Source organism: Trachinotus anak, unplaced genomic scaffold (assembly GCF_046630095.1).
Source record: "Trachinotus anak isolate AG129_WGS33_773 ecotype Australia unplaced genomic scaffold, CSIRO_AGI_Tana_v1 ptg000032l, whole genome shotgun sequence".
NCBI classification, from domain to species: Eukaryota; Metazoa; Chordata; class Actinopteri; order Carangiformes; family Carangidae; genus Trachinotus; species Trachinotus anak.
The window spans coordinates 19,584,041-19,611,074 of NW_027273883.1; the positions used below are offsets into that span (position 1 = coordinate 19,584,041).

Here is a 27,034-nt window from a genome sequence, read left to right on the forward strand (position 1 = left end):
GTGCCTTGCCTTTTTAGTTTTCTAACTACCTCACAAAGTTTTCAGCTGGGTTGGTTGTGATCGTTGCAAGTGAAATTGATTCCACATGAGGACAGTTGAGGACACTGGTTGGTTGACAGTTTTTTTTTTTTTTTTTTCCTCAGAAACTTAAAAGAATCTTAAAACTTCAGAAGGTTTATGGAAACAAAAGATCTAAAGTAATGGTTAATTAAATATTTTTACTGCAGGGCAGGCTTTGTTGTGTTGTAGCACTATTTTGGATTCTTGTGATGATATAACTTTAAAATATCTCGCCACACTCTTGATAAATTTCCTCATGGTATTCAGTTTTAGGCAATTTTCCTTTGCTCACTACACACGATTTTCCAGTGGCTGTGTTATTTTTTTATATTTGTCAGATTATAATATACACCTTGACTTCTCTGATATTAATGACTAAATAATTGAGAATGAAACAATGCTTGTGTTGAATTACTGATAATATTATTCTATAGACATGAGCAAATAAAATGCTCTCTTGTAGCAATGGTTTTGTAATGTAACTGCAAAAGAGAAAATGTACCTGATCACATTTTGTCATGACTCCACAAGTTTACTTTACATCTGGTGGCTTATGATACTGTCGTGGTCACAAACAATCAACCAGTTGGGAAGCCAGTAAGCCCTACAGTTAGTCAGCAGCTTCTGTCCTACTGAGATGGACAACGGAGAGTAACACAGAGGTGATGGAGATAAAAAGACTGCTGGACTCAGAGAGTGTGACACTGATTATCACACAGTCATGTTGCCCGACTGTGTCTCTGTTGCAACCACTGTTGCTGGAGGGCAGGCCATGAAAGGAGCCAAGTGCAGTCATACAACCAGGCTCCTTTTGTCTTTGTGACAGCCCTGTCACTGTCTCCATCCAGGTTAAAGAGGCTGACTAGAGATAGTGATTGGTTTGGGAGGAATGAAGTAGCTTTCACAAGCTGAGAGGCCGCAGAGGGCTCAGCCTCTTGACCTGTTATTACCTGGTAAGAAATGGCTGTAGCCCTGTTGCTTGGAAACACAGGACTTAGTGATGCCACTGAACATTTCCTTATCCTTTTGCTGCCACTTCCTTCCCTACGGTGTGGCCTCATACTTTTTTTTCTCCATTTCACACACCGTCTTTTTGTGTCTCTCTGTCTTCCAATTCATGCCTCTTCCCACTCTTTCATTGTGTATTGATTTTTCTGAAGTGTCAAGTAAGCAGTGTTTCCAGGACAACAGAAGTATCAGCCTTTAGGGTTTTGGGTTGCTCTGGCTAACTTGTCATTCACAGAAGTACTTGTGACATGAGGAAAGAAATTACTTACACTCAAATAGGCTTTGGATTGGAGTGTTTTGTTGTTGTATCGTACCCTATGGGAATTGCTGATCTCAAATGTGGTCTGAGTGCCTTCTAGTGGCAGCAGGCTGAGGATTCACCGCTATGTTTAAACAACCATTGCCATTTGTAGAAGGAAAAAAAAATAGATAGGAAAAAGATTGAGATAGAGAAAAGACAAAGATGGGTAAGTAGATCTTGACCAAGGTTACTGGGTTTAGAGGCTCTTATGAATATGCTTCATCTTTAATTATAATTCTGTTCTGAGAGCAGTAACAAGGATATACAAATTTTTTTTTATTTAAGACTTGCTGATGAAAAAAAAAAACAACAAAAAAAAGGATGTCATAAAAAGTACATCACCTCAGTATACAACAGCTGGACTAGAATTAGTAATAGGCTGACCAGTTTTTGCTGTGACAGCAGACCAGAGCAGATTTAAGTCTAATATTTCCATCCTGTCCCCGTAGTGTAAGTATGACTTCTGCTGGATCTGTCTGGAGGAGTGGAAAAAGCATAGCTCATCAACAGGAGGCTACTATCGCTGCACCCGCTACGAGGTCATCCAGCAGGTGGAGGAGCAGTCAAAGGAAATGACTGAAGAGGTATATACACACACATACATGCAAATTAGAACTGGGCACTTGTCTATATTTTCAGATTGTCCTATTGCTGGTGTGTTCGTTGCAAATACCCTATTTGATTGATTGGTGGGGAGCACCGGGCTGTACTCACACTGCACAACCACAGCTCTTCTGTCACTCTAATTTACAAAATCAAAAAGCAGAGGGACTTTAGTTGATTAACAACTACTAATGACTGTCTCTCTTCCAAAATGTGACATCACAGCGGTATGTGACATTAGTAACATAAGTGGAGGCAGCTACTACTGTTATGCTGTGCAAAGGTACTGACATACAGGAAATATTACAGTTTATTTCTAAACGTTAAGAGTACTCCACTGATTTAGTATTACACCTCTATTATTGGACTCAAAATAAATAATAAAAAAAGGATCAGGATCGATGTAGCAGAACCAGAGATATTGTCTTTTTTTATTCCATGCATTCTTCCTCCTTATCAAAAACTGTGCATTAAAAATAGTTAAGTCTATGGCTTAAATAAGAAAGATGTAAAAGGCACAAACAAACACACAACCAACATATGTCTAGCCTCTTGACCATGGAGCCATCCACAGTCAATCCTGCCTACCTTCATCAAAGTTTATTCTCAGGCTTCACCAGCACTCCTCTCAATCACAAGTACTGATTTCTCCTGTGGGACTACTCACTTTTGTACCACTCTCAACCAGAGTACCGACCCACTCCTCAGTGAGGGGGGAATAACACACTCAGGAGTTTATTATTCACTGTGACTCATGTTTCATCATTGCTTTACAGGCAGAGAAGAAGCACAAGAGCTTTCAGGAACTTGACCGCTTTATGCACTACTACACACGCTTCAAGAACCATGAGCACAGCTATCAGGTAAACATGTCTGGCTATGCCTTTCAATGTTGTCTCCTTTGTGTAGTGTACAGCCATGCAGTGGTTGAGGTAGTCAATGTAGCCAGTGATAACTTGTCAGTTAATATAACACAGGCACATGGCCTTGTAGGTGGGAACTATACTGTAAAATGATGAAGGTACAGTATTTCTTTGTTCCTTACATCTATTATATTACTGCAGACTGCCATACTTTTTGGTGATTGGAGGTTGTTGTGGCAATAATCAGACGTCACCTTGAGTCTTCTCAAGACGTTTTTACCTAACAATAAAACCTAACAGCTTCTCTCTTCCCTGCAATAGCTGGAGCAACGCTTGTTAAGAACAGCCAAAGAAAAGATGGAGCAGCTCAGTCGAGCCCTCAGTGGAAGTGAGTGAGCAGTCTGCCATAACAGTGTCACTCTTTATTACACATTTCAGACACATCTTAATCTAGTCCTCTGATAATGAGCTTTGGGAAGTAGGCAAGAGGGAGAAAAAACACAAAGGTGTTTTAATAATGTATTAACAACATCGGGTATCATTATTATTCAGCAGGCTCATCTAAGTTACAACAAAACAAAACTGTGCTTTGTGAATAAGCTTTGTCTAGAGTCCTTTAAACCCCCATCTGTACAGGCAATTTCCAAATGTTCAGCATAGTCAAGTTTTGTTCTGATACAAAACACTCAGTTTAAATTTCAGTAGATTTTGGTTGGAGTGGGGTACTTGCTAAAGTCTGGCTGCCAGCCGCCAGAGAAATGGAGATGGCCATAACTCAGTTTTGGTCAGTTGAAAGTTTCCACAATTATTCCTGAATAATACAACTGCAGATTGCAGATTTTATTCTCTAAAAATCACCATTGGCCATGACTGACCATCACTACTTTTGGATGCAGATTAAAAAGATTTTGTGTTTAAAACAAACAAACAAAGTGGGCATATCGATAGCCAAGAGGTTAGGGCATGTACCACATGGGCACAAATGCCCTTAGCAGTGAGTCCATTGCTCGACTCCCAGCCGGCGGGATCCTTTGCTGCATGTCATTCCCCTTCTTTCTATTCCCACATTTCCTGTCTCTCTACACTGTCCTATCTAATAAAGGAATCAAAATGTCCAAAAAAATTAATATAATTAATAATAATTTCTTTTGGTTACTCACAATGTATAAATTACTCATTACTATGATGTACTTTTGCTAAAAAGATGTATTCAAATGAGAAGATCACAATCAGAGCATGATATTCACCTCGGATCTAAAAGAAGTTGTGTTACCCAGAGGAGCATCGGCAGAATCACTCTTAAGAAAAAGTTCACCAAAGGCCAGCACAGATCGAGGCCCTTGATTCCCATCAAGCTAGACCCCCCGAGATGTCATATAAAACAGTATCTACAATAGACTCAGTACAATGGATCTTTTCTTTTATATGCGTTGTTTGAGAATTTCTCATCATTTAGTTCTGATCTGCTTAGAAGTGTGGATAATTTAGGCTGGAATGAGGGATGTCTTCTACAAAAGAAGAGAAGATATTCATTTTGTTATCTAACGCTCTTTTACTCTCTTTCCCAGGGGAAGGAGGCCCACCTGACACTACATTCATTGAAGATGCAGTCCTAGAACTACTAAAGACTCGCCGCATCCTCAAGTGCTCTTATCCTTATGGGTTCTTTCTCGAGCCCAAAAGCACAAAGAAAGAGATCTATGAGCTTATGCAGGTTTCAATTCTACTTGTTGAGAAAAAAGACAACTGTTCAGCCAGCCTTAAATGTGCAATTAGACATGTGGGACTAAAGCTTTCAAACTCATGATCTTCACAGTCTGCTCCATTTATACCTGCACATCTCAGCTTTTAGATTCAAGATCTAGTGTTTTATAATTTGGTTACTTCTACAGTCATTTTATCCTTAAACTCTCCAGTTTGGGAACAGATTATTTTAGACATAGAGATATAAAGTTTAATTTGAAATTGTGTATTCATGCACTCAAACATCTCTCAGCCAGCTCTCTTTCTGTCCTCAGACCGACTTGGAGATGGTGACTGAGGACTTAGCACAAAAAGTAAACCGGCCTTATCTGCGGACACCACGCCACAAGATCATCCGTGCGGCGTGTCTGGTAGAGCAGAAGAGGCAGGAGTTCTTGGCCTCAGTAGCCAGGGGAGTGGCCCCCAACGACTCTCCTGATGCCCCCAGACGCAGGTAACATGCAGAAATACAGCTCACTAAATGTGTCAAACTAATCTTTACTAAAGTAAGAAACTGTTTTACAATATAACACAAATGATCAAGTTGAAATAATTAAAAGAGACTGATTAGTTAACTAATTCCACTAATTAATCACTTTGTTATTCTAACAAAAACTTCTGTCTCTTGCTCAATTGCAGTTTCGCTGGCGGAACATGGGACTGGGAATATTTGGGCTTTGCGTCACCTGAGGTAAAAGAACAAACCTTCAATGAATTCCAGTGTGCTTGTTAGTGAAAATGTTGACTGTGCTGGCCACAGTTGCCATATGTAAACAAAATGTGTGTTTTGACACTGTATATTGTGTTTATGGATATTTTCAAATTTGGGATCTGAATCTGAACAGTTTGAGGTGCCTGGTCAAGGATCAAATAATCATAAATGTTTACTAAATATTTAGATCACAGCCATTCATCATTACTCAAAATGAAACATTGAAACAAAAAAGTCAAATTGCACTTCAGTGGGTTACAGTGACAGAAAACTGACTTAGTTTTCATATATGATTTTAGAATCCTACAGTTTAAATCTAGTACTAATAGTATAGTTCAAAATAAACATCAATTGTAAAAATCAAGTCACTTTTAAGTCAAATGAAGTTAAATTCTACTAACTTTTTTGCATACAGTTGTTGTAAATAAAACACTGCGACCACAGTTTGCAGCCAAATGAATGGATTAGACCCTGCAGAAGGCATTACACTTGAAGCTCTCAACAGTAACCACACCCATGTTTGCAGCTGAAGGTGGATGTATGTAAGGTCTAAATCTTTAATAATGCTGGTTTGACTTTGGCTGTGTTAACAGCACTGACAAACCATGATGACCCAAAGATCACTGTGTTATTCAACACAGTGGAGAAGCCAGATGGTTCAGTGCTCCCCTGTGCACATAGTTGAAATGATTAAAAGCACAGAGCTCTGGCAAACACCTAGGCAGGTTGCTCCTGATCATTGTGCATTAGTAACAGACGTTTGTACTTAACACTTAGACTCATAAAACTAACGACCACATAATGGTTTGATTATTGACCTGCCTACTATTCCTGCACAGCTGATGCATGCAGTCAATAGTGGTGCATAAGTCAAAACACTGCATTTACTACTCTTAAGTTTCCATTATTGTTCAGTTACAACACTGTGGCAGTTTTCAAACACACGGGGCTTTCATCTGGAATAAATTCACTCAGCTCAACAGCTCCATCACTCCTCAGGCTTTGTTGAGCTTTCCTCTGAAGTGTTAAAAACAGAACACACATATGCAAATCTTACATCAATCCTAAGCGTCTCAGGTTACTGTGCACATCTTTCAACAGCATAAACCAGGCATTTCCCTTTTGCCAAGCGAAGAATTGACACGATCAGTCTCGTCTGCCAGTGTGACACATTAATGTTGAAACTCCTTATCCTCTTCCTGCTCAGCACCATGCAGTGGGGCATAGGTGAAGCTCTTGTTTACTTAAGGTTACAGAGTTAACAGCCACTGCTCAACAAATATTTTTATTATTCACACCTGGACCCACTGTATTAATTTTGCTATGTTTACTATTTCCAGACTAAAAGCAGCGAGCTACCAAGCTAGTAAGCCTGACTTAGTAGCCTGTCTGGGAAAGACAGGACAGGTGCCTTCAGATGCTAGACAGATGTCTGAAACAGGCTCCTATGGTTTTTAGCATTCTACTGAAGTGTCCCATTATTTTGTAGGATGTTCTTTGACAAGATAACAGAGGGTCAGATCCTAGTCTAAGCTTGTCTAAACACACTGGAAAAGCAACAACATTTTGACAACACTCCTCTCTGCAATTCCATATAAGACATTTGTTTGAATCTGTTTCTTTTGCTGACTGATCTGTCAGACCTTAATGCATATCTGTTAGTTTACTGTGTAGTGCTAGACCATTATTTACAATTATCATATACAAGTCAACTGAAGCGCATACAACTATACAAGCCATAAGAACAGATTTAAATTAAGTCTGTTCGTGTGCATGTGTCCAGCTTAATTAAATCATTTAATTAAGATAGACACAGATTCAAAATGTGGCTTATCTTCAAAAGAGCAAATGATCAATGTAAATAAATCTCACCTCCACTCCCATTTCTCATATAGGATTTAAATCACAAACAAGACTGCCAATACTCTATCATTGTCAACTAATTATTTAGGGCACTTGTATCTAATAGAAAGTTCACATTAAATGCTACCACCAGATGCTGAACACCATGCCATTATATAAAAATAGTATTTTATTTTTTCTCCTAATTAAAAGCCTCTGTCTCTCAGCTGCAGTAGTTAATGGGAACACCATAGTAATAACCAAAGCTTGATGACACTGCCTCACAGGCACAGCTACAGATGGTCTGCTACATGGTTCTTATAATGCGTGCAGATCACTTTATAGTGGGCTATTATTAGAGCGGTGGAAACATGAAAGACAGAGTTTGGGTGAAAGGCTTATGATTATAAAAATATGAGTTGATGACATGTGCAAATGTATGAGATGATTGAATGGAAAATGTAGAATGATTATTTCCCAAGATATTGATATGCAGATATGCAAGTTCATTATATGAAACCTTTTTATGTTGGTCTATAACCAGAGAGAAGCCTTGCGTTTATCACCAGCTTGGCAATGAAATTTTCATTCAGTTAACAATTGACCACTACAAGTACCATCTGATTGAACCAGAACTCTGATACTAAGATTCCTACTTAGTATAAATATTATTTGTAAATTAACTGCAACTTAAGTTAAACTAAGATGACAGACACATACACTACACTGTTTTCTGTTTGAAAACTATGTAGTATAAACTAGGTATATAATTCCTGTATAACTTTGTTTCCTTGGGTATCTTTTATGACTTCATTGGGCTGATGCCATCATGTCTTTGGATCATGCAAATGCATGCATACCTATTAAATTAAAGTGAAACATAGTCTGTATTAATTGATTCTATATTATTTAAGTTCCGCTGAGCTACAATGTGCCAGAAATATCAAATTGTTATCAAGATATCAAGTGTTGTTTTTGTCATAATAATAGAAGATATGCTGATATGGTCTCACTACCTCTAATGCAGAGAACATGCAATACTGTAAAACTGCTTTTAGACCAGTTAAATCTGGGGTGTTTCATACCCATTATAACTAAACCTGGACAAAATATGTATTTTAATTCATTCTGACTTGTGTTTTTAAAACATGCAAATAAATAAATATTTAATTGACTTTCCTTTTTATTAACGTCGCTTTCATGTTTGATAAGGTATTCCGGTTGCCTTTGAGATTAGTCGGGCATATGAACATAGTATTTCAAACATCTGAACCTCAGTACTTCTGTTGCTTAATTTCCAATTCCCTACCTGAGAATGTGTTTTCTAATTGGATTCAGTCTAGACTGGAGCCTAAGGTTTGAAGGTCTGGAGATGAAAGGGTCTGAAGCAGTCTCTAGGTGCTGATCTTTCCTGGAACAGAATATTCAGACCAGATTTGAAGCAAACATATTAAATGTTTGTGACAAAAAACTTGGACATGAATGAAGGAAAATATGCTGTAGCTCCAGATCAGCAATATATGACAATTTTCTTTCTGGTGAAAAAGAGGTATGTTCATGATGAGAGTCGGGGACATAGTGACTGATTAAACTGCATGGTTAGTGTGTTTGTAGACTTAGTCTTTCTTGATGACATGTGTTTTTAAAATGCCATTTTTTTCCTGTTGTTTTAAGGAGTATGCAGAGTTCCAGTATAGACGGAGACATAGGCAGCGGAGGCGAGGCGACATGTCCAGTCTCCGTAGCAATACACCTGACCTTGATGACCCCAGTGAATGCACTTTAGGTACAGCAGTGGACAAACAGCATTCTCCCTCAGGAGTTTCAAACTTTTTCCTGGTGGCAGACTGGGTTATTTGTCGCAGTTTGTTATTTGCAAAATTAAATTCTTCATATAAGCTGCAATATTTAAGTCCTGGGAAGCAAGCCTTTCATCTACATGCTCATCATGTATGCTGTCTCAGGTAATGCAGGATGCGGGAACTTGCCAGCTTCTTAGTCAGCCAGAGCAAAATCTTCCTGCAGCTAGTAATAGCTTGAAGCCTTGGTGTGAGAGTAGTAGTAAACCAGAAACACCTTCATGCATTGATTAACAGCCGTGAGCTCCCACTCAGGCTTTTCAATGAGTCTGGGTCTGTGACGGCACCTCTCTAGAGTAAGCTATGTTTTGGGCCACATTTCAACTATAGTATAAAATAGTATAGTCAATAGTATAAAAAAGTTACACACTGTACCTTTTCTATAACCTGATGATATCATATATGTGTACAGTTCTGTTTTTTCCCTCTTTGTGAAAGTGACTGTAGAGAGATGTTAGGAAATGAAGGGAGTGAGGGGAAATGAAACAAACATGGGTCTATCCATACAGTGTACATTAAATGAAAGTACATTGATCCAGTATTCTGTTCTCAGTTTTTGACACACTGATATGTATGGGAGCCAAATTACGGTACTGGCCCAAACTTTGGAAAATCACATTCGCTCAAGTTCAACAAGCCAATATTTCTAATCCATCAGTGTCATCCATCACAGTGCGGCTTTGTTTATGGCTGTGTGGAGTGAAAGTTGGACTGAGTTTGCAGTTTTCAAGCCAGCAAATAGATGCTGTTGGGCCAAAGCACATGCTCTGTCAGGTTGCTTATTATGTGATCATCTTGCAGAGTTCACTAAAACAAAGATGATTTTCCTAAATGAGGTCATTAGCAATATATTAAATTGCTATCCAAGTGCTGTTGTTAAGATTCTGTTTAATGACAGTGTTTTGACTGTGGGCATTTTGTCCATTTCTCTTTCTCCAAAGACACACAGGATGTTGGAGGTGGACGAAGACGAGGTCCTCTGATGGTGAGTGCACATTTTTATCTCCATCAAAGGCTTTCAGCCTGTGAAACTTTTAACATGATTGTAAAAAAAGTACAGCATTTGAGTAGATGAATTGATGTCCACAGCTTTTCTCCCTCCATAGTCATTGTGGCTTGATGAACACTGTGATAACAAATTATCAATATTTTATTTTATAAAAGCAATCTTAAGAAACTTTTTAAAAGTCTAATGTGCTTCTTTCACTCTGTTAAATTACACAAAAGACAGAGGATTTAGTTCAGAGAGAGAATGGGGCTATAGAATACAATTGACAGATGCATAAGTACAAAACAGGACAAATTTTGATGACTAGTATGAGTATGGTTACACTTTTGGTGTCAATCTTCAAAATATCTTGTGATTTCTGACTGGTAAAATAAACACATCAAATACATGCACACAATGTACAAAAAATAATACAGTTTTCTTATGTTTGAGATACGAAAACCTCTATTGCTGTCCAAATCGATAAAAACATATCACACTCATACACCAGGTGACATCTTCATTCATCACAATGAATGTGGCACTGACAGCCACAGACTGACTGGAGAAGTCAGAAAATACCGAGAGAGAGTAAATTACTCTTATTTCATGACATTTGTTGACAGTGAAAATATAGAATTTCACCAGCCTTGGTCTCAAAAACACACAACACAAAGCAACACAGCAGCTGTAAAAAAAAAAAAATTGCCAGTAGGTCAAAACAGCATTATTTTCCTTGCCTGTAGATGGTGCACAGCATGTCTATATCAGCAGTTAGAAGCTGCTGCTGGTTCTTCTTTTCTCACAAAAAAGGTGGTGCAGGTTTGAGTTGAACTGCAGCTCTGAAACTGCTGTTGCTCTGTAACTAAATGAGATCGGTGCGGCCTGGTTTCAGGTACTTTACACTGTATCCTTCATTTTCTTGCAGGGTCTTGGTTCCTTGGATGACGATGACCCTAACATTCTCCTGGCCATTCAGCTGTCTCTCCAGGACTCTGGGATGGCAGTGAGTGGGTCCAGCCATGAGGTCCATGCCAACGAAGCCTCACTTGGCGCTATTGGCACCTCCCTGCCTTCTAGGCTTGAACAGAGTTCTCCTGGTGTAGAGGTCCTCCCCAGAGCTTCACTAAGCAGCTCAGAACTGCTGGAGCTTGGAGATAACTTGGCAAGACTTGGCAACATCAACATCAGCAGCCAGTACTCTGCTGCTACTGGTGTTCCCGCCTCTGTACAGCACTGTGACAGTCGCCACCGGGCCTACGGGGCCTCTGTGCCAATACCAGTGGCTCCAGTTGGCAGCAACTCATCCACAGGCCTCTTCTCCTCTTCTAGTGACACAGTAGACTCGACTACATGCGGCAGCCACGACCCATCCTCATCCTCTGCATTAGCTGCAAATGCTAACCTGCTGGGCAACATCATGGCTTGGTTTCATGACATGAATCCTCAAGGTATCACCCTGGTTCCATCAACCTCCTCCGATACCGATTCAAACCTGGATGCACTCAATGCTGGTGGTGGGGGCTGTCTGCAAGATGATGAGAAAGCCGGTGTTGTTGTCCTTCCTCAGGAAGTGATGGCAGATGTAGGTTTCTGCTCTCAGAGACTGAGTGACATGGAGGGAAAGGATTGTGCCGTCACTGAGAGGCCGACCCAGTTAGACCTAGTCACCATGCCGCTACCTTACATGGCCACCCTAGACCCAAGTGGAGACCATGCGGAGCATAGAGGCTCGAAAGTCTGCCATGTCGACACTCCGTGCTGTGACTCTGTATCTGACCAGCTGCCCAGCACCAGCTCCTCTGAGTGGGAGGAACAAGTGCACCTGGTATGATCTGATTGGCTGAGATGGGAAGGAGCTTTTTCAGAAAGGCCAAAAACCACTAGAGATTGCAAATTGAACAGAGTTGAGGAATAGTAGCTGTTTAGGTGGAATGTATCCAGAATGAAGAATGTGTAAGTTTGTACTTGGTTGGAAAGTGGGTAAGAAGTTTTTTGACACTTAGCGTAGTCTAGCATTGCGGTCACATCAGTTTCCTGTGTTGACTGTATTATAAACACTAACTGAAGGAGAGATTACATTTGATTACGAATTTCAATGATATATTTCTTAAATTGATTCTGTGCTGATAGACATAGGAATAAGTTCCATTTCATTTTCTGAAATACATTTTTAGAGGAGATAAGAGATTTAGAGACTTCAGCCTTATGCTGGTATTATTATTTTTCCACTGGAGTAAAAGCCTACTGTTTGTGTCAGGATCAGGTCAGAGGGAGATTTTTCACCTGTACATAGGGAGCAGATTAATATCCAATATTCAATCTGTAGGGTCCCAGGTGAGAAATAGTTCTTACTGTCTATATCTGCCTACTTAAAGGTGCCAAACACTGACTAGCAAAAGCACAGTTTGCAGTCACCAAGTGGATCATTCAAAGCAAATTGTGCCTGCACATTACAATCTCAAAACAAGTCAGCTGAACTTTAATGTGAAAGTCTCAAGCCATATTTTTCTTTGAGATTGCAGCTCAGTGAAATTTTCAGATCTCACTATTTAAAAGCTGTAGTGTGCTGTGTAAATCTGTAGTTTAAAACCATAATGGTTGTGTACTTAATTATGTGAAACATTCACATTCATTTTTGATTAATTATTCAAATGAACAGGAGGTGGCCCAAAAACATTTAAGAATGTTAATTCATCTCAAAGCCTCAGTCCTAAAAAATATTCAGTAGGAAATGTCTTTTGAGCTTCAACAACAGCCGCTGACGGGCCCAGAGGCTGCTCGGCATCATTCAGTTCACACCTTTTGTAGGAACATTTTCTGAATTCCGCTGCAGCTCGTCTTCAATTAATGTTTGAGTACTGCAGCTGAATGAGGAGCGTGACAGACTAAGTAGACAGTGAGTAGTCTTGTTTATACACAGCAGCAAAGGCTGGTGAAAGAGATAATCAAGCAATCACATTCACATTTTGGTGAAGTAATCAATCAAGCCCAGGCCACTGTAATGAATCTCTGGGTCTCATTTAAGAGTAACATGAGCAAAGCCTTGTTACCACTCTGCACATGTCCAGGACTGCAGGGTAATGCATGGAGAAAATGTGAATGTGTATTGCATCTCAAACACATGGGGAGTCCATGTTTTTGAAACAGTTCTCTACACAGTTAGAGATACAGTGCCTTTCTGTCAGTCACCATTATTTAATCTTTTTTCACATATTTTTTTCTGAGTGCTAATTACACAGTATTTACAGTGTAAACAAAACAAACACCTATTACCTTAAAGTTGTTTCTCTCACATAAACTTTGTAGTGTGCAGACATGAACTCTTGATTTTTTTTTTTCATCAAAATGTTTGTAGCATGAGGTTTTTTGTTGGTTCTAGTAGTATTATGTTAACAGATAACACTGATTTTATATAATTTGGTATAATGGGTAACGGTTAATGTCACACTTTCAAATCGTTCTCAAATATTTTGAAAAAAAGGTTCAGTTTCCCCCTTTTTTTGTGCAGTAGGGCTTCTTACCCTACATTTAGAAACAGTTGGTTATCCTGTGGTTTAGATACTAAAATCACTGTATTGACTTCGGAATGAGTTGACCTGCTGTATGTGTATCTATATCTTACCTGAAGACACTAAAATGGAGGAAAGTTGCAATATAAAGTAGGTATTTATTTCAAACGAAACTGATCCATTCAAGAAAAATGGATTGTTAAAAAATGAACACATCAGTGTTTTCCATTTAAGGCCTATTGATGTTATTGCACAGACAAATGTCTGACTGAAGTAAACGACCTTTACTTTCCAGCAGATGTACAGAGCAACATTAAATTCAAAAGTAGTGATTGCTTCAACAAGTGTCCTGAAGTTGTGAAACTGTGAGTGCCATATGATTAGTGGGGCTAACTTGGTTAATGTAAGAGGGGTAAACAGCAAATAACGTGTTGCCCTTTTTGTGTAACAGTATGCTGTGCATGAAATGGGTCTAAATGGAATTTGTACTTCCTTTGTAATTCACCTCTTAATGTCCAGGTGATTTATTTTAAAATGGCATATAACATTTTGTAACGCATCAAGATTTTCTATTGTAAAGCAACTAATCCTTGAAATGCTATTTGCACTTTCATAGTCTATACTTGATACATTCCCTCTTTATATGAAAAATGTTTGATGTGTGATGCCAATAAACTATGTGTTGAGTTTTAATCTGTGTTTGTTTTGTTTTTTTAAATCATACAGCTGAGACAGGTGTTCCTGAATTTTATTGGTCATTTAGATGCCTACAGTCTGAACAAACATATTTTGGAGAGGAAAAAAAACAGAGCATCCAGATGATTTTATGGGAGTGTTAAAGCTTCAACAGTGCTCATTAGTTTAGCAAGACTTTCTGCAATCCTAAATGTTGCACAGATCGCACCGAACAGAGTGGCTACTTTTTCAAAATTTCTCTTTCTTGTTACAGAACCCTGAAAACAACAGTTAAGTTAAATTGAATAGAAATGAATATTAAGCACAATACATTTTGATATCTAGATCAAAAATGTCAAGAGCACTTTTGATTTAAAAAAAAACAAGTATCAATTACATTGTAGTCTATACTAACTCTCACCTTGATGTGTGACCATTAAGAGAAAGAACTTTTTCTTGGATACATCATAGACCTCCTTTCATACTTAAGTATGAGAGCAAGTGTTGTGAGCTTCAAGTGGGTTGTCTAATTTTCAGTATATTCATAATTTCATAGTTTTCATAATTCAGTATGAGCCTTCATACATGTTGTACAGTTTGATATTTAAATGGTCATTGGAGTTTCGTGTTTCAGTGCTGCTTTTGTGATGTCTGTCATAGAGGTGCAGTGTCAGCGGCAGAGGCCGATGAGCTTTAGCAGGAGCAGGAACAGGAGGACAATGTCCAAATAGAGGTTCAGAGCAGCAAACACATACTCCTCAGGAGACATCTCATACTTCCTGTGTTTCCCACCCAAAATAAGCTGGGTATCAAACACCAAGTACTGCGGAGAGACACACAGAGATGAGGCACTTCAACATGACCAACTATGACATTTGAAGGCAGCGTGTTTGTGTCACAAAAAAACAACAAAACAAAAAATGGAGCACTGGTTTTAGGAATCTGTCTGAAAAAAAAACCTGGGCAGTATTTCTTATCTTTGAGAGAGCGGACTGTGCTGATAAACAGGCCATATAAATAATCACGTAGTCAGAGTCGTGCAACTGAAAATAAGTTGTGACTTGCTGCTGACAGCCTGTTCAGCTCTGTGTGCAGTCGCAGTTTGTTCCACCAGCTGACGGGATGGGTCACAACATTTGCTGTTAATGCCAAAGGCAAACAGAGAGGTAGCTGTGAAAATGAAGCCCACTGCTGTTATGTGGTGCATAATTGAAATTAAAGGGCACAAGGAAATCAGAGTCTCTCTTTTTATACTAACTACTGTGACAAACACAGGTTGCTTGGCCCTGGGATGAAATCTTACATCACCTACACTCACTTCACATTAAGCCTTCTTTGGTCACTTTCAGACTGTTTTTCATTTCAGCCAGTGTTGAATAAGACCACATTTTATCATGAAAGTTTGTACTTACTAAGGAAAACAGCAAGGTTCCCAGGCATGCGTACATAATGTAAAGATACTGTTGACAGAATCAGACACAAAATCATCAGAGGCATTCAGCAACACAAAGGACTTTCTACTGCTTTGTGGTTATTCTGCCACAAATGAGAGTAATATGCAGTTAAAATACTATTTTTTTTACCATTTAAAATTAAACTGTGCTTGCTGCAGATACAGTAAGTCTCGTCAAGCTTTTATCCCTTTTTTCATTCCAATAGTTTTGTACGGTAAATATGATGGTAAAGGCTGATAGAGGGTGGACAGAATATCCTTTAAGACAGCAGTGTTTATTTTCTGCTCCAGTTCATTTGTTGCAATTTAAATTAGTTTAAAATCAATGAAATGCCTACTTCTGTAAATTCCCTGCTTCAGGCTTAAACACTAACAGCTGTCACAGTAAACAGCAGTGTACATTTAAATGCATCAGTCTGAGATCAGTGTAACTCCTGAGAGATTTGAGAGTGCACACTCTCTCTCCTTTATAGTCTGCTCAGCACACAGGTCAGTGCCAGTACATCCTGCGAATAAAAGCTATGAGCCTGTGTCTTCCTCGTAACTGCATGCTGCTGCATTTCAAACCTGTTCTAACTGCAAACACAGGTGTAAACACAATGACTCCTTGATTTACCTGAGATCGAAGGATTGCACAGAGCAATGCAAATGAAAAGAGGGTCCAGGCAAACACCCACAGGCTCCCATTTGCTGCAGTGAAGTCCCACTGGTGCCAGAAAGAGAGAAGGGGAGTGAGAGAAGGGGGAGGGGGGGATGTGACAAGCCTCTCAAACAGAAAACTGTAGACGCAACATATCTCGTTTGAACTCATCATTGCCATAAGAGCCAGGCCGCTCAAGGTTGTCTGCATTGCAGCTGTGTTGCGAGGGACTGCAGATTACTCAATGATGAAGACATATTGCAGTTCAACACACAAGAAAACGATTCTGGATACAATGATCCTGGATAATTAATCAACAAGATGCAATGCAGGTATAAAGGGGTGGCAGTCGAGGTGACCTGTTGGCCTGTGTCCCTCTCAGCTTGACAGCAAAAAGATGGCAGTCACTACAGGAGAACCACGTACACTGATAACCTGAGGAGCTGTGGCTAAATATGCAAGGCAGTCTGCATGACATTTATATGACAGTGACAGAAACAACAACAAACAAGAAAAGCTCTGTGCACAGCTTGAACTCCAGGGCAAGAGGTGCTGGAAACTGCGAGATAAACGTGAACGTGAAGAAAAAAATTAACTAAAAGTGTTTGTGGTGGCTTCAGCTCACTCCAGCAAAACTACAGTATGTCTTCTATGGAGTGAGGGTGTATTTATATAACGGCATTACCTTCTATGTGCAGGATATTTAAACCATTTGATGCATTTGCCTTCAAGCTACATTATTAATAATGAGCATAGAGCATTTAAAACCGGATATATTCTCTGTATAATCATTAGTCTTCTGCTTGCTTGTTTTATCAAATCTAATCAGACAGAAAAAATGTCTACAGATGCCAAAATGCATTTGAAAAAACAATTAAGAGGGATTTTTGAACAATTAGAATTTGGCCACATCTAATTTTTCATCCCACTGGTTGTAAAATAACTTTTGTTCTGACTATGAGCCATTTATTGAAGCAGCGTGCCAAGCTGTCAGCATGGTGATTCTCAAAGGGTCTCCTCATATGTGCACATTCATTCTTACTGATAAAACATTCTAATTTGAAATTAAACTTTTACATGTTTCTTACACAGGCTATTTTATATAAAACCAGCTACATCTTTGTGTAAGATTAATACAGTTAAAAGTACTTAAATTACTTAAAGTACACACATATACAATATTTCTAAGAAAAAAATATATCAGAGTTCTTCACATTCAACTAATGTATCATTTTAAGTTTTAGATAAGACACTTGAGAGATCAGGAATGCAAGTCATTTGTATTTTCTTATCCTAAAGTGCATGCCAGTGCACAAAACACACCAGAAATGACCTTTTCAATATTAAAATATATCTTGCTGGAGGAGCATCATGTCTCCCAGTGTGTCGCTGAAAGGGCCTTTTTAAAGATTCATTTCAGAGTGTGTTTGCTTTATTAGACGGTTCATGGTGAAAGGAGAAAGACAAAAAAGAAGGAGGGTGGATTTAGCAAATAACAAAAGGCTCCAGGCCATTTCTGAACTCAAGATTTATGGTAGAGGGCTAAGCCAATGTGAGGACAGCTCAGGCAGAGGTTTAACTCTGTCCCAGCACTGGACACAAGGAATTAACTTGATTGGCAAATACACTGATCTCAGCAGCAATCACAATTTTGCCTGGACAGCAAAGCCATCAGAGTCTTAGCCTTTGCCTGTGACTGCATGTAGAAAATATTGCCAAACGCTCATCTTAACACTTTTTTCCAGCTCAGTATATGGAAATTTACCACTGACTGCATAGCAAAGTCACCGCAGTTTATGAAATTTCACTTTCGACTACACTGCAAATTGAGCTCAGAGTGTGTGACAGATCTTACCTTTGACTGCATAGCAAACAGACTCAAGGCAAAGGACACCAGCGCTGTTGCCCCCACAGCCCACAGAACTGCTTCGGCATCAAAGTACCTGCAGACAGAAATATCAAACAGATATGGGGTGGGAAAGGCACCCCATAGTATCATGTCTAACTAGTCGGCAGGCAGAGTGGATCCATGAACAGTGGGGTTCTGTTTTATCCTAAAAGGGAAACATATCTTTCTTGTAAGAAATGTGGCATTTCTTCCATTTAATCTTCTGTATTATACGTCTCAGACAGAGTGATGGCAGAGCCCCCCACTGGATGTGCATTGCATAGTGTATGGCCTATGTTCACTTCATTTATGGCAATATCCTATAAATATGGTAATTTGAATGTAATATTGATGGCCAGGCCTCAGCTGATGCCTCTTCTGACAGAGTGACATGGTGCTAAAAAAAGAACTGTTTCCCAGATGGAAAAGGTAACTTGTCTTTGCAAAGACACTGGTACAGAAAAAATGTTTTTAAATTGTTTGTGATGCTTCTGATTTATCTTGAAAAATATAATTCCATGAGGTTTTTAATTTGGTAAACCAGCAATGATAACATCTTATCAGGTTTGATGCCTTCATTACTGGCATCGAACACACTATCAGATCTGGATCAAACAGGATTGTTATTGTGTAAATGAGTCAGCATCAGGTGGGGATTCATCCTTGGAATCAAATACTCACACTGTCACAGATCCAAGCATCAGGCCCTCTGTGATAGTCTGAGACAAGGAGAGAGAGAGAGAGAGAGAGAGACGCAGGAGGTGACAAATGGAAAGTAAATACAAGACAAAAAATAGAGCAGGTGAGGTAGGGGTTTAATTTGATGCCTGGCTGGCACTGCTTCTACTCACAAACAGGCCCAGGGCAATGAAATTGAGGGGAACTTGACGACGGAGGGTGTCACAGCAGGACAAGGCCACGATGAGCACCATCACCGCTGCCCTATTTCACAGAGAATATAGAGTATATCGTAAATAGCAAATAAACAGGTTACATACAGAAAAAAAAACACTGTGTTCAATGTTAGAATTCACTCAGTGCATTATTTATGCACTGCGTAGCTGGCAGTTCCTGGCTTCAGACAGGAGTGACAGTTTGTGAGCAACATTTTCGTTCAGGGTAGCTCACCAAACTGGAGATTTGTAGATGGTCAAACTGGTTAAAACAATACGGTGTAATAATGTAGAGGAAGGCTTACATCATGGAGTAGGAGAACCAGTAGTTGTGCCATACCCATTTCCTGAGAGTGTCCCTGTTATTTGATAAGAAAAAAGGAAGAGAGGGAGGGGGGATTGTTTATTGGAGGCGCCATTTATTTGATAGAGGCAGTAGAATGATTTTATTAAATATTAAGAGAGGACAGAGCACTGTGCACACAAGGGCTGAATACATTTTTGAAAAGAAATGACTGTAGCTGCATTCTACCACATCCATTATACAAAACATATAAAGCTTTCACACAACTGCCAGCAAAAATATTATGTGGTAGAAATGATCTTTTATTCTCAACCAACTTCTCTCAACTCACATATTCATGAAGATCTGAGCAGTGCTGTGTTGCATGCTCAAAGTTTTTGTGGGGACAAGTAGGATGCTTGTGCTACTGTGATGTTGGGTGCTCTTAAATATTGACAGACTACACTAAATGTGGAAAGATGGATAGGTGTCTGTCATGGGTTCCTCTCTTTTAGGAAGGAATTCTCTCGTGTGATGTTGCCTCACCAGTAAAGAAAAGCACAGATGATCCCGACAGTCACCAGCAGCTGAATCATCAAGGTCAAGTAAACTTTCCTAATGAAGCCTTTTCAGAGAGAAAGACGCAGACACGTAGTGAGAGGTAAACAGACAGGAGAAAGACAGATAACATTGACAAAAACATCTGCCCGGGCGAAACAGACCGGCAGGTGCTGCACCACATTTCAAAATGGTTGTTTTCACCAAACCGGCGTTTCATCCTCTCATTTAAAATGATTGTGTTGTGTGGGAGGTGGAGAGTTGAGGCAGGTTACACCACAGATCAGGGAACAATTTGCAATTCCAAATCAATTTCAAAAAAACACGGCAAAGCAAATTAGGGAGTAAATATCGTTTATCCCTTTTCAGCTCTGACCATGGAAACAAAAACATTCATTTCTCTCACATTGTGTTTCTCCCTCTGTCCGTTCCTCCCTTCTTTTAGCCCTCACCTCTTCTTATGGAAGCATCACTGAAGCCACTATCCTCTAAGCCATGAGAGTAGACAGGTGGAGCTTCACCATACTGCTGGTTGCCTACAGCTGCTGCACCCTCAGGATTGACCATGTTACTATAGGTGCTAGGGGGCGAGACCACCACAACGTTCCCTTTCCCCACCTGGGTCATCCAAACAAATAACATTAAAGGCAGCTCAAACTACACCTGTAGAGAATTCTACTTATAAACAAAAATCATAAAAAAACATAAAACAATGTGAACAGTGGTGTCAGTTTTCCTTTTGAAGTGAATTAATGAAAGAAAATCTATCTATGTGTAATCAAATGCGCAAACAGTGCTTATGGATATTTTCATGATTAAAGTTTTATAATGATCCTGTGATCAAAGCCAAAGTAGTATGTGGTTTTAGCTGATGTTGTACTAATAGTTAACTTAAAATTCCCTTTCTTAGTAATAAAATGTTTTAATAATCCTACTAACCTGATAGATCACCCCTGTATAAGAACTCTCTTCATAGTCGTGAAGTTTGTATGGAGGGGCGTGAGGTCCATATCCACCATTACTGCTGCCATTAGTTTGGTCCATTTTACCAAAAGGTAGAAGATCTTTTCTTTGGCTGAGGCACCAAACTGACAGAGAGGAGATGTCAGACAAACAGGTGAGTTAAGGTCATGGCTGAGACACAAACGCCTCCTTTTGAACAGTGTCAGTGCTTTCATCAGGGACGTTAAATTGGCAAATTGGGCAATATCAGTGTGAAGCAAATAAATGGGTAATTACAAAATGATGCATCACACAAACACTGAGAGCCGTCCATGACTAACATCCATAATTATGGCCTTAAGCCTTCATTTAATAGAGCTGTATGTATATTTAATGGCCAAATAGGTTGTGGTTAATTAATCTCAGAGGAAATTCAGTTGTCATCAAGAGGGACAAACAGACAGTAAACTCAGGGATTTATTTTGTATATACAAACCACCATTCCCAATGGGAGAGTGGTCTCAGACTTTTGGACCTGACTATATACTGAAGACATGAGAGTTTAAGGGCCCTAACTTAATCATGAAAGAAATGAAGTTATAATTTGATAAAAACATGATTAACTCTGTACAACATAAAACTACAGTAAAGCAATGATCACACTAAGTGTAGATAGGAAATGTTACTGAAGTCACATAACAGTATCAGAGAAACATCAGCACATCAGCACTTCATATATATATATATATATATAGTATGTATATACAGAATCTCTGGAGCTCAGGCAGTGACCATTGCATTCTTGCTCAGTTTGGCCAGTAGGCCAGCTCTAGGAATTATTAAGGCCAGACATGTTTTCCTCCTCACGTTAACTTTTGTTTCTTACTTCAGCTTCCTCAACTCAGACTGGACAGGATAAAGTAAAAGATATATCTAAACACATTTTCTAATATTTAAATAACAGGAAGTGGACTTTGTTTCTGTTCGCTTACACACTTACACCAAAAGGCTTGAACATCACTTGCTCGAAATGATGAATAAAGCACTTTCAAAAGTATCCCAGGTGTTTTTAAGTCTTCAAAAAGTGATAAATTGCTGTTTGACTTTAGGTCTGTTCACATAAATCAATTAATTACAGCTCTAATCCATGATAATGTATCTTACCTCTGCTGCGACAGCCAGGAATCTGCTCTGCTGCTCTTCCTGTAGTGCTGGCTCCCCTTCAGGGCAAAGTCTACCTGCTATCAGTCGGTTCCCACAGAGACAGGACTTTAGCTCCGGGGGGAAGGATGTATCACTCATTAGACTCAATGGGATATTCAGATAGAGTTATTAAAATGTATGGCAGCCTGGCACTTTGTCAGAGCAAATCATGCCTTTACCTTTTTTTTTCACTGATACTGATTCACACAGGCCTTTAGAATAAGTTATACTGGTGCTTTCACACAGTTCAGTAAAGGCATGTTTTAAATTTGAATTACCCATAATGATTCATCATTACCCTGCTGTATGTGATGAGTCTGTAAGTCTGTATTTCATCCTGCACAGCACAAAGAGGGAAATGCAGTACAATGGCACCCTGTGAAATCCTGTGAGTCATGTGACCTTCCTGGCTTACCTTGGTTACACATTGGTAGCAAGCTGCCCGTGGAGGCCGTCTAGTGACAGAGAGACGAATGCAAGATCAATCCAACCTACACAAGGGGATTATGGATATTGAGTCACATCAAGGAAGAATAGTTGAGGGCATACCGAATGCTGAAAATACATGAACTAATGTAGGTCAATACAGTCTTAGTGCTTCTCCATGGAGAATTGCCACTGAAAGGGATATAGTGAAGACATTCATCCATGAATGAGAAACCAGTCCAGGATGAAGCTCAAGGAAATTGCAATTTCCACTTCTTGGCATTGATTAAATTTGATTAAACTACACATTAAGTGGTTAATCTGATATTTAAAGTGACTGTGCCTCAGATAGATAACAATTAGATATTTGACCTCTAGATGGCATGCCACCCTCTTCTCAGGTTATGCATGAACATCAAGAGTCCGGTGGACCTCCTGCTTCATGTACAAACACTCAGCAACTCTGTGTTTTGATTTGAGAGACAGTAAATCTACAGAAGACAGATACAAATTAAATTATTGTATGAGCATTTTGCATGAGATTTGGTGGTATACTGGTGCCAAAAAAAATCCAAATTCACTGGATTAGTGCTCATCACAATATGATGATAATTTCTAATACTAGGGGAGAGTTTGTAATCGAAACATTTCACGAGTTAACAGAAACTATTCATATATCAAGCAAACACTGGGGGGCACTAGTTTCCTTTGCTTCTTCAACTAATTGCAGTGATTTGGTTGTGACTCTCCCCCTTCTCATGCTGCCACCTCCCCAACCAACCAGCAGGACCAAATCCTCCAGAGAGCTCCCTTGAGCCTGCCACCTCTTTATTTTACAGTAACTGTTGGATCATATTTCATTTCTTTCACTTACCAGGGAAATGAATGACATGTGATGTTTTTGTTTGTTGCTAAAACAAAAGAAAAAAATCCTGTTTAGATAGCAATATATAAAGATTAACAGACTTGTTAACATCATGGCATATGCATCATATTTGAAGGCACAGGCGGCTATTTTGTCATAAATCCAGATTCCCACTCTGTTCTCATATGATTGGTGTGTCAACACGGGGTAGATTTACACTGCCTGCTCAAATCTGATGAGCTTGCTCTCACCTATTCATGAGATCTGAGTCGGATTTGAATGGGTGGCACAACAAACAAAGTCACATTTGAGCAGGCAGTTGAAATCCGGCCTGTGTTGACACACCAATCAGCGTGGAGCCCAGTGTGAGGCCGCATTTAACACAGATCTGATTGCCTCTGCATTGTCCAAACAGGAGCAACACATGAGGCTCAAGCCACATGGAGCAGAGTGTGTGCAGAGCAGAGAGCTGTGTCCACACCATGAGACACATGATGGACGGAGGGATGGAGGGAAAAAAGAATGGATGGATGGATGAAATAGATAGATAGATAGATAGATAGATAGATAGATAGATAGATAGATAGATAGATAGATAGATAGAGTGTGTCCTCTGTCTGGAAGCAGACAGACTGTGACAGCTCTGTTTTGTCAGACTGCTATGATGCTCTTTAGGGCTTCTGGGACTGAGGATCACAGAGGGGAGTGTTCTGGTGTCACTGGAGAAGGAGAGATGTAGTCATCATGCGAGTCTCTCTTCCCACTGCATGCTGTTGTGAATTACTGCTTCCCGGCCGTTCTGGTCACAGAAGGATATTTTTCTGAGAATTGAAATGTGGTTTGTGTGGCCTCAGAGAGCTCCAGTGCAGGTCTGGAGGTCTGTGTCACTAGATGCCTCTTCATTTCTAATTTACCACTAGCCTGAAGCTGCTAATGTAGAATTTCAGCAGGATGTATGGCTGATGAGAAAGCTCTACAGTGGCTTGCACTACACTCTGGGACTGCATGTGTTACTGTAAATAATGAGACAGCTTGCACTGCGTTCCATTTAATAATATCAGCTAGTCCAGCTGTGTCAAATAAGGAAAATTATTTCAGGGAAATTAACAATCCTGACACAACATTTTGACTTACTATGAGAACCAAATCAGTGTTGCATTATCTTGGTTAGTAAATGAGTGTGATACAAAAGGCACAGCTGCAAAGTAACTCAATGGACATAATTAAGTGAATAAATGACTGTTATCCAAAGTTGATTTAATATATTACCCCACTGCAGCAGAAAGCACAAAACTGCAGATTTATCCTTATTAGAGTCAGAGTTTACATTAGCTGTGTCCACAATGAGCACTCCATTACTGAATTATAAATAATCTCCAACAAACTTCTGTCTAAATATATTCAACCAGGAGCTTAATTGATTGATTATCATTAACTGTGCTTCAGTTATACCTAAACTACAGTCACTGAAATGGTCCAAGATAATATAGTTATTTTCATCTGTGGCTTTGTCACAATTTATCTTCAAAACAACTGTATTAAAGGGAAATTGAGACGGTCTACTCTGACATAATTTTAGATCTATGAAATAAATGAAGTCAGAGATCCGGTTTTAAATAATGCTATTACAATTGGACACATAATACAGCATAAAAACCCCCCCAAAAAACCCAATACACCAGACAAGTGTTGAGACTTAAATTATTTGAAAATGTTATCGTGCATTTCCTTTAAAAGCAACATTAGCAATACATAACTTTAGGTTATTTGCTTTAACAGCGCTTCCCTGAATAGCATGAGCGAGCTGTCAGAAACTAAGCTCATCTTTATTGGTGTTGTGTTGAAGTTAGTTCCCTCCCATTAAAATCATTTTCCCCTCCATGGTTGCAGTTAGGCTTTACCTTAGGTTATGGTTAGACATAGCAGAGATAACTAAGCATCATGAAAAATGACTGGTTGGGGTTTGGGATAAGGTTTGGTTCAGGTTTAGGTAAGGGAAATACATACTGATGGGGGACGCAGACTTTGACAATACACTGTATCTCAAGACTTCTGAGCTAAACTGTTAGACTGCTGGGGGTACTTCAGTCCCTGGGTGCTAGCTGCTGGGCAACTACCTTCAGCATAGGTGTTTTTTGTGCCACTCTTGTCTGTCTCCAAGGAGTGTATTGTGACTTTTTGCAATTACCTCAGTTCTACTCCCTGTTAGAACTACATAGCCTGACAGATATCACTCCTGCTCAGTGCGGTGAGTTCCTGTGCACTTGTCATAAGTAAATTTTGAATAATGATTGTGTGACCTCAAAACCAGCACTATGAAAGACAACTTGATAAGGAGAAATCAAAGTAGTTTATGGTGGGTCTTATGGTTAATCATTATATGTCTACCTAGTTGTTGTAAAATCAGTGCTAAGATAGGTCATACAGAGTCCAAATGCTCTTGGCTTCTAGTAATATTGTCTGTCTAAAATCTCTGTCTCATTTATATGAGACACTGGTGACAGCTGTGCCCAGAGGCATTATGTTTATATATTGTCCGTTTGTCCATCTAACCCATTCTCAGGAGCGCAATATCTCAGAAATTCCTTGACATCCACTAGGACTCCAGCAAGAAGTGATTAGATTTTTGTTGTCAAAGGTCAAGGTCAGTGAGCCCTCATGTCCGTCCCATTCTTGTAAATGTGATATATTTGGAAGGCCTAAAGGGAAATTTTATTACGTCTGGCATGAACATCCACTTCAGGGAAACTCAGGAACAGAAAGGGACTTTGCCAGGTTCAAGATGTGCGTGAATTATCCATGTTTTATTATTTGTAGCTTCTTCCTGCCAACATCCATATTTGAAGCATCGTCTACTGTCACGGCTACAACTGTGTTCTATCAGAATCAGCTTTCTTGGCCAAGCGTGTGAACACATACAAGGAATTTGTTTTTTTGTTTCCCTGTCATAACCCAGCCCAGTAGGGCATGAAAAAACGGGAAAGGATTCAAAATGCTGGTTACTAAACTAAACTAAAGCTATTTATTGAAACCGAAAATTTAACTGCAAAAGATGAGATGTGTTTAGTGAGATGTTCATGGAGATGTGTGCGAAAAGTGTTCTGTAAGGTTGTGGAGTAAAACTGAAGCAAAGCAAAAAGATGCAGGTGCTGGCAGGGAAGAGGGAGAGAGGAAGCCACTCTGGGAGCTGGAGCTTTTACATTCTGTGGAGCACTGGGCCTAAGTGCACCGGATCTGACTGGATGCTGCAATCAGCTCCACCTCAAAGAGTAGTAACTGACACAGCATGCACACACAAGGAGCATCCCCCCGCCCTGACCCCATAAAGTCTTTATCCCAAAGGGAATCACCGGCATTCTATCACTGAGCCATAAACACAACATATCACTTAAATTACTCAAAAACAATGAAGGGAAAAAAGTATCTACACATAACCTTGCTCCTCACCTTGGCCTACTATTTAATCCCACCCATCCCAAGCAACCCTGGTGCCTGAGAAGCAGATTAGGAAAACAGGCAGACAAAGCGCAAGTAAAAAAAGGCAATAAGAAATGGCATTCCAGTAGGCTCAGAGATCACCAGGGCAAAAGCTCAAAGCACAGGGGGCATGTGACAGAGCATCTGCTATGCCACTGTTCCTTTAATGTGTCTAATGTCAAGGTCATAGGCCCTCAAAAACAGAGACCATCTCATTAGCCTCTGATTTGGGCATCTAAG

The 27,034-nt window shown here is 39.6% G+C and overlaps 2 protein-coding genes across 3 annotated transcripts in view; one reads left to right on the top strand and one right to left on the bottom strand.

Annotated features, from left to right (window-relative positions):
* LOC139612709 (ankyrin repeat and IBR domain-containing protein 1-like) overlaps positions 1–14,184 on the top strand; it is a 33,492-nt gene extending 19,308 nt beyond the window's left edge. For both annotated transcript variants that reach the window (XM_071468567.1, XM_071468568.1), the window contains exons 12-20: positions 1,819–1,953; positions 2,749–2,835; positions 3,157–3,223; positions 4,404–4,549; positions 4,854–5,032; positions 5,218–5,269; positions 8,807–8,918; positions 9,933–9,976; positions 10,908–14,184. In XM_071468567.1, coding sequence (XP_071324668.1) covers positions 1,819–1,953; positions 2,749–2,835; positions 3,157–3,223; positions 4,404–4,549; positions 4,854–5,032; positions 5,218–5,269; positions 8,807–8,918; positions 9,933–9,976; positions 10,908–11,813 — 1,728 coding nt within the window. In that variant the 3' untranslated portion in view covers positions 11,814–14,184. The remainder of the gene's footprint in view (positions 1–1,818; positions 1,954–2,748; positions 2,836–3,156; positions 3,224–4,403; positions 4,550–4,853; positions 5,033–5,217; positions 5,270–8,806; positions 8,919–9,932; positions 9,977–10,907) is intronic.
* Positions 14,185–14,222: 38 nt separating this feature from the next.
* LOC139612710 (protein lifeguard 1) lies at positions 14,223–22,567 on the bottom strand. Its single transcript, XM_071468569.1, has 11 exons — positions 21,988–22,567; positions 20,821–20,969; positions 20,334–20,499; positions 19,870–19,948; positions 19,346–19,399; positions 18,999–19,089; positions 18,829–18,866; positions 18,115–18,202; positions 16,236–16,325; positions 15,579–15,626; positions 14,223–14,989 (listed from the first exon to the last, which is right to left on the bottom strand). The coding sequence occupies exons 2-11, from the start codon at positions 20,923–20,925 to the stop codon at positions 14,837–14,839; spliced, it is 912 nt and encodes a 303-aa protein (XP_071324670.1). The 5' UTR covers positions 20,926–20,969; positions 21,988–22,567; the 3' UTR covers positions 14,223–14,836.
* Between the last annotated feature and the right edge of the window lie 4,467 nt (positions 22,568–27,034).

Coding starts and splice junctions, on each gene's coding strand:
- LOC139612710 (XM_071468569.1), bottom strand. CDS start 20,925: ATGGACCAAACTAATGGCAGCAGTAATGGTGGATATGGACCTCACGCC. Junction 18,867..18,998: donor TCATTGCCCTGGGCCTGTTT/GTGAGTAGAAGC, acceptor TCCTTGTCTCAG/ACTATCACAGAGGGCCTGAT. Junction 15,627..16,235: donor GTGCAATCCTTCGATCTCAG/GTAAATCAAGGA, acceptor TTCTGTCAACAG/TATCTTTACATTATGTACGC.